The 15,235-nt window shown below is 42.4% G+C and overlaps 1 protein-coding gene across 2 annotated transcripts in view; it reads left to right on the top strand.

Moving 5' to 3' along the window:
* The window catches only part of TAF1B (TATA-box binding protein associated factor, RNA polymerase I subunit B), a 316,001-nt gene that overhangs the window by 175,632 nt on the left and 125,134 nt on the right, over window positions 1-15,235 (top strand). For both annotated transcript variants that reach the window (XM_063915434.1, XM_063915433.1), the window contains exons 10-12: window positions 528-705; window positions 1,263-1,309; window positions 3,999-4,089. In XM_063915434.1, the coding sequence (XP_063771504.1) occupies window positions 528-705; window positions 1,263-1,309; window positions 3,999-4,089 (316 nt within the window). The remainder of the gene's footprint in view (window positions 1-527; window positions 706-1,262; window positions 1,310-3,998; window positions 4,090-15,235) is intronic.

Below are 15,235 nucleotides of genomic sequence, written 5' to 3'. Positions count from 1 at the left end.
AGAATTTAAGGGAAAACATTAATTTCCATTTTGTAATAAGGCTGTAACATAACAAAATGTGGAAAAAGTGAAGCGCTGTGAATGCTTTCCGGATGCACTGTACAGTGACTTATAACTAGGAAGTAATGTAGGGCAGTAGACCATGACTGTAAAATAGAATTAGAAAAACAAGTGAGTAAACACTGTGTAATTACCTCTTTCTGGTTTCTATTTATCAAGTGGTGATTATGCTATATTGGTGGAGATACCCCCTTCTATTGACACATATTATTGCAGTCCACATAGCCTGCTATGGGGACTGTGAAGAATCCCCTCCAGATCAAATACCATTGTGCATATTATTGGAACTTTTTGGCACTAGGCTGCCAGTGAGCTCCAAATTGTGTTCTGTATTGCAGTGATATGCTAAACACAGCCATTGATCCAATGATAACCAGACCCCTCTATGTTGTTAGAAATTTTTAGACTACAAAAATATTTTTACTTTTTTCTTTTCTTTTTTTTTTTTTTTTTTAACCCATCCTAAGATGAGTTCCAAAACTGGATCTACCTGGTGGCAAAGAAGACTGGACTGAATGATGCCACTAATCTGACGTTGGATCCCATGAAGAAACGAGGAAGATGTATCCCATATGACATTCAAGCTGTTGCCTTAATAATAGTTGTTCTCAAACTGTTATTTGCCCTCAATGATGACTGGGAATGGTAAGCCTAATGGACAGTATGGTAACAAGCACCTGGATGGTGGTGTAGGGGTTTGTATGTTTATTTATTTTATTAAATCTTATTGCACTCCTGCTTGGTATGCAGCTTTATTTATAGGTTGGGGAGGGCTAGCAAGAGGGGCAGGAAGTCATTTATTGGTAGGAGTGGCATTGAGAGACTGGGCACCCTCCTTTGCTGTATGTAGCCAGCTCTGCGGTGTGGGGCTTGGGAATTTTGAAGACTATTGGGGAGATGTATCAAGCCTACTAAAGAGTGGAGAGGTCGCCCATAGCAACCAATCAGATTTAAGCTAGCGTTTATCAAGTACATTCTATAAAATGATAGGTTGAAGCTTATTTGTAGCTATGGCAACTTCGTCAGTAGATTACTACTGTCTTGTCTGTGATAAATAATTTTCAAATTACAATTATGGTTTCTTAGGGCACAACACATTAAAATGGTCTTCTTATGGTTTGTTTGTTCTTTCTTTAATGATGTATTCAAAAGACCATGCATAATACTTATGCTCTGACATTAATGTAATTCATGTTTTGCAGGCAGATGTCAAAGATTGCTCGCAGCAGAAATAATAAAAAGGGTGAAGGTAGGGGTTGGTGCATGCAACATTTTGTTGGGGGAAGGTCATGTACTTGGGAGCACAAACAAAAGCCTTTTGTTTTTAGAGAATGAAAAAAACAAAAACATTTCATGGGGAAAACAGCAGAACTAGAATTATTTGTCCCTAATGTCTTAACTGGGAACATTGGGGCAGATGTATTAACCTGGAAAAGGCATAAGGAAGTGATAAACCAGTGATATGTGCAAGGTGATAAACACACCAGCCAATCAGCTCCAATATGTAAATTAACAGTTAGGAGGTGATTGGCTGGTGTGTGTATCACCTTGCACATATCACTGGTTTATCACTTCCTTATGCCATCTCCAGGTTAATACATCTGCCCCATTGTTATATCAGTGGCTTTTATTTCATATTTGGAGATGTTTGGAGATCCTACTCCTACCTGCTCTTCTGTCTATGGCTGCTGCTACCTCCATTCTCCTCCTCGCCCGTTACACCAAGCCCCTGTCCTCTTTAACCTAATCACAATTGAACAGAACACTGCTTCCCACAAGTTCAGCAGACTCCTCTCCTGAAATAATATGTGCTGCTGTCATAGTCTGACAACAGGTTGTTCTATTCTATCTGGGGACATTGATGAACAGGAGATTAAACTTGGCCATGACAGTGAGTTACCTAATCACACCACCAAATCAGGAAGTTCGATTATTTTTCACCTCCAAAAAAATCAGGGCTGTATGGGGGAAAGAGGGGGGTGTTGAGTTCTTAGGAAGTTTTTTATTTTTGGAGTGAGTGAGTCTTAACTGGGTGTTCTTTTAACCTTGTGGAATTACACCCACGCTGGTAAAAACACAGTGCATGTTGAAGTGCATTATAACATGCAGTCTCATCATGGGTGTTTTATAGTCAGAGTGGGTTTCTCTTTCCCCCTTCAGTGATCATGACATATATGCATTTGCCACTTTCCCCATTGTCATTGATTTCCCTGGGTAAAATAATCTGTACATAACTCTGAATGGGTTGGTATGTGTGACCGCCGGTCACAAAACCGACGCTGGGATCACGGCTTTTAGATGTCCAGCAGGTGGGGGTGGGGGGGCAAGTGCAGTTAATCCCCTTGCGGGCTCGCTGCGTTTGCCACGCTGCGGGTTCGGTGGCTAGCTGCGCTTGTCACAGGTTCTATTCCCACTCTGTGGGTGTCGTGGACACCCACGAGTGGGAATAGTCCCTGTTGGTCGGATGCCAGCAGGATATTCAGGGGTCGGGATCCCGGCGTCGGTATTGTCACATAACCGCATCCCCTCTGAATGCAGCAATCTCTTGTTCTTGACTGTATTTGTAAGTGAGCTGTTAAAACGCCATCAACATCATTTTATATGGGTGTTTATACAGTACCTGGGGAATTAGATAAGCATCACTATGAACTTCTCACGGGAGATGAGATTTTAAGCGCAGCATATTTATAATGCCTGGGGTGAGCATACGTCTTCAGTCCTTGTGAAGCGGCTGCATCACTCGCACATCATTTTTAATCTTACAATTGTAAGCCACACTCTCTAGAGCAGGGCTGGCCAAACCAGTCCTCGAGATCTACCAATAGTACACATTTTCCAGACCACCTAGCTGGTGCACAGGTGTAGTCATTACTAATTAAGATGTGCTGCATTCATTCCTAACTGACAATTCTACAGATCTTCAGGAGGCCTGTAAAAAACATGAACTGTTGGTAGATCTCGAGGACCGGTTTGGCCAGCCCTGCTCTAGAGTGAGCATATACTGGACTCTACATCCATTCCCTTGTCTCTCCTACCCAGTAATCTTCCTCTAAGGTCAATAAACCTGGGTATGGGGCTATGCGTCATTCAGCAGTGCCAGACATATTCAGACTGTACATCCTTTGACCATGTGGCTGTGCTAAACTCATCATGCTTACTGACGAATGTGCACCATAAAGCAATGGGGCGGATGAATTAACCTGGAGAAGGCATTAGGAAGTGATAAACCAGTGATATTTGCAAGGTGATAAAGGCAGCAGCCAATCAGATCCTAACTGTCAATTTACATATTGGAGCTGATTGGCTGGTGCCTTTATCACCTTGTACATATCACTGGTTTATCACTTCCTTATGCCTTCTCCAGGTTAATACATCTGCCCCAAAGTGTCCAAAATGTATTAAGCCTTAAAAAGTGATAAAGTGGAGACTGATGAAGAGAGATAAATGACCAGCCAATCAGCTCCTAACTGTCATTTTGCAAACACAGCCTGTTACTTGGCAGTTAGGAAGCTGATTGGCTGGTCATTTACCACTCTTTAGCCATCTCCACTTTATCACTTTTTATGACTTTACATTTGGGCCTGTGTCTCTTCTAGTGGCCTGCTGTCTACTGGGAAAATAACGGGTTGCAATGGTAGGAAAATGTAGCTTGTTTTTTTTTTTTGTTACTCACGCCTTTATGGGCACAAATAAAAAGAAGCTTAGGCCCTTCTGTCTGAGAAACCCATGTGTTATTAGTGTTCCATGTGATTGGTTGAATGTAACCCAGACCAGTTTTTACATTGCCTTAGACACCTTACCTTTTTCCCCCACTGTCTGGTCTACCCTGTGTACTTGGCTTTGCTTAACATAATGGTCAAGTTCTATTGAGATGTTTATTCTATTAAACTTCTATTTAGAAGCTGATTATTTTCCCATATGTCATTTTATCTTTTCAGATATTGCAGTTTTTGATTTCGAAAATTGGTATGAAACCATGCGGCCGTGTATGGATGAAGCCCGACGTACTCGGGAGGAAGAGTATGCCAGGTATATAGAATATCCCAGAGTTGAGTGGACTTGTCTTGTACATGCTGCTAGAACAGCCAATGTAATTTAGTATTAATCACAACTTGCCAAGTTGACATGTCTTTATATCAAAGGTGGACCTCATCTGTGGCCCTCAACTCATTAAATAGACACCAGGGCCAATATTTACTAAGAATTCGAGTTTGTCCGATTTGTGTTTTTTTTTCTAAGTCCCAATCCGGGAATTCACTAAGCACCAATCTCGGCAGTGTTTGGACTATTCGTAATGGTTTGATTTGCAATACAATACGGGAATTCACTATTCATTCGTATTTGGGTGTTAGTCTCTGAGTGCTCAATTGCGGTCGTATTTTTTTGCAAATAGGTAAAAAAAGCGGCAAAAAAATAGACCTGCTTTTTTCAGCCGTGTTTACATGTGTTGACACTTACAAATCATTCTAACCTGAATTAGGATGCCTATAAAAGGGACACAAACTTCTCTCATGCAAAATAATTTATTTCCTTATGTTTGCTGGCCAAAAATTGTAGATTTGTAAGGCAATACACATTTAACAACATATATCCATTATTACACACATTTGTGTTCAACTTTCAAATATTTCAAATGTTGTTTCTGCATCATGTTTTTAAATCTGATTACTTATTTTTAACACACACAAACATGGCACAACAATAATGTCAGTCATTTTCGGACTGAATTATCTAAATATTACTCCCAACATATTAGGACACTTTTAGCCAACTCAATTGTGTTTTTCTTGTCAATTCGTCTAGAGAAGAAATGTAAAACAGTTACAATTCACATTGTAAATTGTATTGGTCATGGATGAATCTGCCTGGCTGCCAATTAGTCTGTCTGCTGACTCAAAGAATGATTAGAATCTAGAAAGAGTAATGATTAGAAAAAAATCAAGTGGTCTGCTTTCTGCATGCTAACTTCTATGTGCAGCTCAAACAACAGTTTCCTGCTAACAAAAAATACAAAGATGATAAAGAAGAAATGTGTGTACAAAATTCCTTTTGTTGTTTGTACCAGTTATAATTAATGATGTTGTACAAATTGTCAAGGAGCTAAGTGTTATATATATTCTGTTAATCATACACTTGGTAAGTGTTTTTTTTTTCTCTTCTCTTTAAAGAAATGGGTGTGTTTTTTTTTTTTTATGTTTATTTGGGTGGTTGCTTGTCCTGGCCTTTGCCTTTACCACTGTCGTGTTGGCGTGCTCTGGTGGAGCGCCTTGGTGGTGATGACACTGGTGTTACATTTGGAGTAGTCGTACCAGAACTGCTGCTTGTTTGCTGTTGCTGCAGGGATCTGAGTGTTTCATTGAGGTTACTGAGGGTGGCATTGAGTTCACGTGTAGCAGCATTTTGACTGTCTACAATTCTGGACATGGATTAATTGATCATTTGATTGCTTTCTAAAATGTTTATATAGCTTTGCTGTTGTCTGTGCTGTTCTTCCATTATGCGCTGTAAGTTGCCCATGACCTGTGTAATGTCTGCACGTATGATTTCCATGGTATTTGCAATTCTTGTGTTTGTTTCATTTTGTCTACTCAGATTTCTGCTGATTCGTCTGAGGTGACATGGTAGGCTTGCAAACATTTGGGTCTGCCTACGCAGGCAATCTTCATTAGTGGCCTGCTGTCTAGCCCAAATGGTCCAGAACACTTGATCAGGGCCTTGTGTTACTGGTGTTGTTGGGCTGTGTTGGGTTGGTGGTGTGCTTTGCTGTGGGGGAGTACTCACAGGTGCTGGGGGGGCTGATTCCTTCGCTTACTGGATGCATTTCTAACATGAGTGATCCATGTCACTGTGTTGCTGTTGTTGCGGAGGGATGCTGGTACCAGGACTAGAAGCTGAAATTAAAAACATTTATCCGTTACTTATCCATATGTTTAATACATTGGTACAAAGCACTAAACATGGAACACATGTAATGGACTGGTGCTTTCAGATATCCGGCCTAGCAACATCATCACTCATTACTTAAATACATACATATGCCTGTTTGTGGCAAATGTGTCTGGTTACTTCATTCTGAAAGCAAACACATGAGTTGTATGGTACATCAGACATACTCCTGCCTAAAAACACATTGTAATCCATAATGTGTTGCCTTATAGTGTCTCCAACCAAAACATAGTAATGTTTTTGTATGCAGTTGGCAATGTTAAGACAAGCACACATGTGTAAATGATTCTAACAACCTTACTATTTGCAAAGCTTACACATGAGTTTCTGTTGCAGCATCTTCCACACAATGTGCTACTGTATGGCTGAAGTAGACATACATATCTTTACTGGATGTTGTGTAGGCCATTTTGTTTGGTTTCCATTTCATGTTTTACTGACTTGGGTAAGTATAGCACATTTTGATGGGTATTGACTTAATGAGTTTAAGTAAATGGTTTTTTAAAGATCTGACATTTTTAATTGTTATCACAGTTTGTTACTCACAATCAAGATGAGGGGAGTGTGGTTGTCGTCTTGGAGGTGTGTCCAAAATTTGGAGTGGGGGCACCGAACAAACAGTAGATAATCTTCGTGGCGGGGTAGCCTGCTGTGGTTGGCCCTGGACATCAGACCTTGCTTTCTTTGCTGGCAGATGTTTTTTGTGGTGTGTTCCAGAAGTGCGCCTTCTGCTGCTTAAGACTTCTTTGGATGAACCTAGTATTGAAAGTGACATTTTGTTATGGCCATTCATTTACAAACCTAACCTATACTACAATGGACACTTTACCTACTTCCGCAGCGTCATCATCATCAGATGTGATGGGAGTGACTGTAGGACGACCAGTACTGCTTTTTTTTAACACTGTAAATCCAAAAAAACAAAAAACAAAATTATTCATGCTATTGTTAATACATCCACCCATTATGCTTATAACCATTACATCTTTAAAAAATGGATGTTTTATTATGAATCTAAAAATAAGGACATTAAACACAAAAAGCACAACAACAAACCCAAAACATTGTCCAATAGCCATATGCACTATGGAAAGTGCAACACAGGGAATCATATACAGGACACAGACATAGGACACAATTCCAAAAACATACACTAACAAGCCAAAACACACACAGCTTCATTTTCAAATAAAATGACAAAAAATACAGATGCGATATAGAAATAGGTCTGTGATGTGGCACTCCAAACACACATTAACACAATATGAGGCCAACAAAATGTAAAAAAAATTAAAACAAAAAAAAACCAGTAAGGTAACTAAGTCTACAGTTGTTGTGTCAGTGTACAAATACAGACTCAAAATGAACCAGCAAATAGTGGCCTTGACTTAAACAATATTACATTGAGTACTAATGAAATTACACATGTAACTGCCTTCAAAGACACTTTGCACTACTCCAGCCTTTAACATATCAACCACTGATTTGGAAACATTGCACATGGATAACAGAATAAAAAAACATAGTCCGACTTTCAAAATGTACAATGTGCAAAAGTAAAACAGTATTACTGGACAATTCAATGACACACCAAGTCCAAACTACACATGGAAAATGTTCTGTCCAAAAACCACATGACATACAAGCAAGTAAGACGTTACATTGACTTTTGTATGAAACATGACCCAAAACAATGTATTTGATGACGCACACTTGAAGATGGGAGTAATATGCAACGTCACATGACACACATTTAAAACATACAGTAAGCCAGAAGTAATGTCATAGAATGTTAAGGCAAATACACATGCTCACCATCCTTCCTGGGGCGATCGGAATCCCGGACATGGGTTGTAGACACTACTTCTGGAGGGATTATAGTCCGCATGGGCTCCTCGTAGTCCAGATATGTGGCAATAAAGGGCGGACCACCACCGGTTTTGCGAGCAGACTTCGCCTCCTTGGCCATTTTGGACTTGACGCGTTGCTTTATGTCATAGTACCGTTTGCGGCACGTGTCCTCCGTCCGCTTCACCACCCCCTCACTATTTACAGCAGCAACTACTTTCGCCCACAACACCGTCTTCTTCCGTGTTGGCACCTTGGCGGACTCAGGCCCAAATAGCTGCCGCTGATACTTCATCAGCTCCCGCACCAATGCCACATTTTCTGCATAACTAAACTTGACATTCCGCCCAGTCTTAGTAGTGGTGCGTGGCTGCGGAGCTGTCTGACTGTCACTGTCACTTGAGGCTGCTGCAGCAACCTCACTAACCTCACTAACACTCATCTCCTCCACCTGACCGACCTCCTCCCCCTCACTAACACCCTCCACCTCACTCACCTCAGCCATCTCTGAGTCACACATAATTGTGTGACTAAACAATTAACACAGAAAAAAAAGACAAAACAAAACACTCCTCCGCTACCACTACACTAATCACACACACACACACACACACACACACACACACACACACACACACACTGACAAGGGACTATAAATAAAAAAAACTAGGACAAAAATTGAGACAAAACCAAAAAATACAAGACAACAAGAATGACAAAACTACTTTCAAGCACAATACAACACTCAGAACTCGCAAAAAAATACTCCTCCAAACAAACACTACTCACCAAACTCCACTGCACAACCTCTCTCCTCACCACTAACTAAACCCACGAGGTGCGGACGGTTTGGGGCGTATTTATATGGTTGCGCACAGACACTCCTACCATCTGAAACACAACCAATCACGAACGGGGATGAAAACTGAAACTAAAAGTGAAAATGCGGCCGCAGGGAAAAAAAACCCCTGCCGCGTTTAACTTAGAAAACAACCCAGCAAAAACAACACAAACACGTACGCAAACGACAATGACGGCCGTAAATGTGCCAAAAAAAAACGACTGGCATCGACATCGGAAAACACGAAAACAATAAACTCGAATGCTTAGTAACTTGGCGTATATAGTTTCAAAAAGTTGCATGAAAATGCACCCGATACAAGACGAGTTTAAACACTACACAAACCGACACAAACACGAATATTAGTACATTTTGGCCCAGGGTGTCAATGACTGCAAATAAATGTTTCATTTGGACCCTGGCCTCCTCATCTATGCCCCGTTGAACTTGTGTACTTCTTACTTTGGGGGAGATATACTGTATCGAACCATACTTGCCAACTGCGGGAGACTTTCGATTTTTTAGGTAGTCCCCCGCACTCACGGAAGAATGGCCAGCTCCCCAGCATCCTGCCCACTTCCTAGTAAAGCAAGCAGGATGAGGAGATTAAACAGGGAAATTGCGGCATTGAATGGAAGAGGCGGGGATAATGTCGCAAATGCCCCACCCCTCCTCAGACCTGTGGATTGTGCCACTTTGGGGGCAGGGCCTATTGATGTGACAACCCAGCCCCACCTCACAAAGTGCCAAGCAGCTTCTCCTCTCCAGACTTCTCCCAGAGAGGAGATCTGAAGCATAGGCAAGTATGTATCAAACCCTCTAAAGAGAATAAGTACAGCAGTTGCCCATGGCAACTAGTCAACTCCTAAATATTTAGTACATTCTGTAAAATGCTACTGAGTATCTGGTTGCTATCGTCAACTTTGCCACCTTTCTTTTTTGATGGTTTGATCTCCCCCTTAGTCTGAATCGCTAGGTACTAGGGAAATCATGTGACATTATCATGTGACTTCACAGCCTATTCATGTGCAGAGGGGTCTTCTCTCCTGTGGCAATTTGTTCTGATAGATTCACGTAAAATGGATATTCTAGTAAATGACTGGTATGTGATTGACAGATGTATTTTGCCTCTCTTAGTGCTCTGAATAGGGTATGTCTGCAGAGGTCACCTCTAAAACGTTAAGGAATTTCCTTGTTTAAAAAGGAAGTGTAAACAATAAAATAAAAAAATCTCCCCCCAAAACTAAATAAACATATATGTACTGAAAGAAAACTCCATGCATGTCTTATGTACACACATTTGGTATCTGTGAGCACAGGCGTTGGCGAATGCATTTAGAGGTAATATAACATGACCAGCACTTAAGGTGAAAGTAAATATGGCAAACTCCAGAAAATTGTCTATATTTAATTTGCTACTAAAAGGAAATGCCATCAATTCTGAGAAAATATGTAAAGCTGCATGAGTAATCCTATAAGTATAAGCAGCGCACCTGCCTAGCTGACTGCATGGGAAAAACTGAGTAGAGCCTTTTTCATTCTTAAAGATTACAGGGGCTCTTCCTCTTTTTCTTTTGACACTACTATAATGGTGGTGTCATTGGGTAATATTGGGTATTGAAGCAGATGAGGGACTTTGGTCTAAAACACTGGGTAACCTCAGCTAAAATCCCCAAAACGCGTTCCATTCAATGTCTTATTGGTATCTGTTAGGGTGTGTACACACGATGAGATATTTTCTTTCGATTTTGACTATATAGTCAAAATCGCAAGAAAAGTTAGTGCAGATTGCAAGGTGAAAGTCACCTTGCGATCCCGATTCGATCCCGATGCACGGTCCCGCCAGGTCGGCATCGCAAGAAGAGATAGACTGTGCAGGCAAGTCAATCCTTGCTAGATCGGTGTACTATCTAGTTCATCTCACATGTCAATGACATCTCACATAAGCCAAAATCTCACATAAGCCAAAATCGTAAGCACACATAGTCCATATCTCAAGAAAAGTTAGTCAAAATCGGTGGTGCTGGGCTCCGGGGAGTTCAAGGGAAATCGCAAGTGAAAATCGGCCATAGGAAGGATCTCATCGTGTGTACACACCCTTAGATGTCAATCATAATAAAAAATGAAAAGGAATCAAAGTATGGTCTGGCAGGACGTACAGTCCTCATGCTACTGTGCTAATTCTACTTGGTAGGACACTACCAGTAAATGGCCAGACCTGCCTGATTCAGCCACATGTGTGGCCAAAATGTAAATGGACGTCTTCCGTACATTGGAACAAGTAACTTGAATTATATGTATATAGCGGTTTCATAGACGGTAGATGAACTGGTGTGAACTGTATTTGCTGAATGCTGATGGGCTTCACAGTCCAAAACTCTTACCCTAATCCATGTGCGCAACTGATTTCTTATCCTTGTTGCTCAAGGAGCTAAACATCAAAGCTGGTCTATTACAGGATATTAATCTTGACACATTTAGATGCAAACTTACATACTGTACATACATGCATACATTTTCCTTGACTGTATTTGAGATAAGTGAACGTGTGTAGAATGTCCTATCCAATGTCAGCTGTGTTGTCTGTGTACTGCTAGCTTTATCAGTTTGGAACAACTTCCTGCTATAACTTAATGCCTGTTTTTTAATTTTTTAATTGACCAGACATAGGGGCTGATTTATCAACAAGTTTTATCACGCACAACAAGTTTTAAAAACACATTGCTTATGATAAATGGTGCTCCAGCCAATCAGCTTCCTACTGTCATTTCTGAAACACATGACTGTTAGAAGCTGATTGGCTGAAGCACCATTTATCATATGTAATGAGTTTTAAAACATGTTGATAAATTAGCCCCATAGACTATGGTGGTCATGCCGACCTGATCGCACGCTGCCATTTTTTGCAGCGCAGCGATCATGTCACTACTGCACATTCGTATGCACCGCAATGCGCAGGCGCGTCGTATGGGTACAAAGCGGATCGTTGCTGGGCGATGGAATTAACGACGAATCCATTCGTATAGCCAATCGCAAGGAGATTGACAGGAAGAGGGTGTTTATGGGTGTCAACTGACCGTTTTCTGGGAGTGGTTGGAAAAACGCAGGCGTGTCCAAGCGTTTGCAGGGCGGGTGTCTGACGTCAATTCCGGGACCAGAAAGGCTGAAGTGACCGCAAGGGCAGACCTACTCAGAAACTGCACAAAATGTTTTTGCAGAGCTCGGCTGCACAGGTGTTCGCACACTTGCAAAGCTAAAATACACTCCCCTATAGGCGGCAACTATCTGATCGCAGCGCTGTAAAAAATAGCAAGCGATTAACTTGGAATGACCCCCCTATGTTGGCACTAAGAAACCAAACGTGTGTGTGTGTGTCTGCATGCCTGAAGTCATCGGCCAACTGCACAGATTTTTATTTAGTTTAATCTAGTAATGTCTGTACGGTGTAGCAAACGAGTAGGACACTGTAGCAAGTAAATGTATTCCCCCATTCTGCAGATCGCTTCCTCATCCTCCTCCTTTAACTGAATCCTTGGAGCTCAAGTCAAAGCAAGCTAGTAGTGCAAGAAGAGAAAGTGTACCCATGCCGTCTATTGCAGTGTGTAGGATACGCATACACTCCATCTTCCCATAAGCTCACATTGTGGTCTGATGCCAGTTTTAGGATCAGCTTTCAGTTGAGTCACATTATTATGACCACCAGCTAATAGCCAGAGTAACCGCCGTGTGCAGCACGGACAGCAGCTAGACGGTCTGAACTGTCATGTTAGACACACGTCTGGTAGCCCCCAGGTTCATTGTGATGGTGAGCTGCTCGCCTGTAGCATGTCGGTCAGCTCTCACGCACCTTTAATAGCGGACGTTCACCTCTCACATTAATGACACACGGTGCTCCGCAGTTTCCATGACTGTTATTAGCAATGGTGCCATTTGTCCAGTCACGATACACCCTCACCACAGCAGCACGCGATCAGGTCACAAACTGCGCTGTTTCAGAAATACTGGCACCCTTGGTCGAAAGCCGATAATCATCCCTTTTTGCAACTCTGATAAATTGCCCCTCTTACTCATGACAGCAAAGAGTGATATGTGTGCAGACGGCCTATAGTACACCTTATATACCCACCAAGCCAGCACACGACACGTGACATACTTCATGGGCTATGCGCTGCTGACGTCAAATGTAGGAGGTGGTCATAATAGTGTGACTCTACCGTGTATTACCATTGAAGAACATCATTACATAATTTGCTACTTGGGGCACTAATTCAGGCAGCGGGGTCTTGCCTAAAATTGAACTTCACCCTTTCAGTTCTTGTTCACACTGGTGTCATGACATGCAAATGTTTTCCCAGGAATCCCTGCATAGGACAGTTAAATGACTTTTACACAATTATATTGTAAATCCCTGTATGGTGCTGCCTATACTTTGTGGCGCCATGTAAACAAAAGATAATTAAAAAAATGCACCTACAGACTTCAAAGCATCATATTTTGCCTAAATACCTAAAAGGAATAACCTATTGTACTGTAGATTAAAATAAGTAGACATAAAGGGGTCAATCCTATCAGCCGCAATGATCTTGTGCTGTCCGATAGGGTTCAGAACAATTTTGTCCGCATTGGGACTGATTTCAGACTGCGAAGGGTGTGAGATCAGGTGCGGTTACCGGCGGTGAAACGCAGCGGATCATCGCACTCTTCACAGCTAATAGGATTAGTCCCAAAATGTTTCATTTTACTGTAGGTATTTTTGATTTCTCTTACGTCCTAGAGGATACTGGAATTCCATTTAGTACCATGGGGTATAGACAGTTCCACTAGGAGCCTTGGGCACTTTAAGAATTTGATAGTGTGTGCTGGCTCCTCCCTCTGTGTCCCTCCTACCAGACTCAGTTTAGAAAATGTGCCCGGAGGAGCCGGTCACATTGCTGGAAGCTCCTGAAGAGTTTTCTGCATTTATTTTATATGTTTGTTATTTTCAGGCTGGACTGGTTGGCACCAGCCTGTCTGCTTCATTGGACTTAGGGGGGGTGGGGGGAAACAGCCCAACCTCTTGAAAGGTTAATTATCCCGTTCCCCGCTGACTGGACACTAGCTCCTGAAGGAACTATTCGCACGCCCCACCACGGCAAGCGTACATTCCTGCAGCACTCCGCCACCCCTAACAGAGCCAGAAGAAAGAAGAGTGGTGAGTACTAAGCCGGCGTCCCGGATAGCGGGTCGCCAGCCATTATGGCGGCATGAGGGTACAGAGACGCACGGCTTCTACGGGCAGCGGGGTCTCAGGACTCGGTACACAGTGCGGACGCACCGCTTCTGAGGGAGCGAACTGAGTCTAAGTACACTACGGGTGTACACAGTACCCAGACTGGCATTACAGACTTAAAAGGCAACAGACTCCATTTGAAGCACTAAAAATTACCTCAGCCAGTATAAAAAAGCGGGAAGACCGAGTGCCATTGAAGGTGCAGGGCTTCACTGAGTGGATCCAGCAGCTCACCCGCGCCATTTTCCCTCTGCAGTGGACACAGACGCTGACTGACAGGGACGTGCAGCTCCTCCGGAGAGACTCCAGATTACCTCAGCAGTACCAGGGGGTCATAGCAGAGGGGGGAGCGCTTACTAGGGTACTAAGTCCCCAATCTGGGTACTTAGTCTGCGACCCGGCAAAGCTTGGCATTAGCAGTAGGGGGGCTGTGTGCTGGCTCCAGGCTACCTCTGTGTCTCTCTTGAAGGGCTCTTTGTGGGTTAATTGTGCTTTTAACCTGTTCCTGTGTGTCTGTGCTGTCACTGTTACAGTATGTCAGATAAAGAGTGTGTTTCATGTAAGGCACAGTGTTCCTCTTCTCCAGGGAGTTCACTACAGTGTACTCAATGCAGTGCACACTCCCAGGCTAACGGGGCAAAGCCAGCTTGGCTGGATTCCATTTTGGGAATGATCTCCAATATTTCCACTAAATTGTCCCGCAATGAGAAAGAGACGCAATACTTAAGACAATTGATGACTGAGTTTATGAACAGAGACTCAGTACCCAAACCAGCGTCTCAGTCCCCTGCCATTTGTCCGCAAAAACGTCCTTTGGCCCATATCCTGCAGTCTGACTCTGATAATGAGGGGTCAGACATGGAGGAGGGGGAGGTGGAAGCAGAAGTGGGGGAGGCTACTCTGTCGCAGGGAATAGAGGCTCTCATAGAAGATATTAGAGAGGTTCTGCATATTCCTGATAAGGTAACAGAGGAGACTGAGGAATCTTATTTTAATGTAAAAAAAGAAATCCTCAGCCACTTTTCCTGTGTCAAAGGAACTAAATACCCTGTTTGAAGAACCGTGGGTTAATCCTGATAGGAAATTTCACATCCCTAAAAGGTTGATATAATCTTTTCCCTTCCTCCTGAGGATAGAAAAAAATGGGAAAATCCACCAATAGTGGATGCTTCAGTATCCAGGTTGTCATGAAAATTGTATTGCCTGTTCCTGGTGCAGCCTCCCTAAAAGACATGGCTGATCGTAGAATTGAGAATACATTCAAATCTTTG

The sequence above is a fragment of the Pseudophryne corroboree genome, chromosome 4 (genome assembly GCF_028390025.1).
Source record: "Pseudophryne corroboree isolate aPseCor3 chromosome 4, aPseCor3.hap2, whole genome shotgun sequence".
NCBI lineage: Eukaryota > Metazoa > Chordata > Amphibia > Anura > Myobatrachidae > Pseudophryne > Pseudophryne corroboree.
This window is presented reverse-complemented; position numbering and strand designations above follow the sequence as displayed.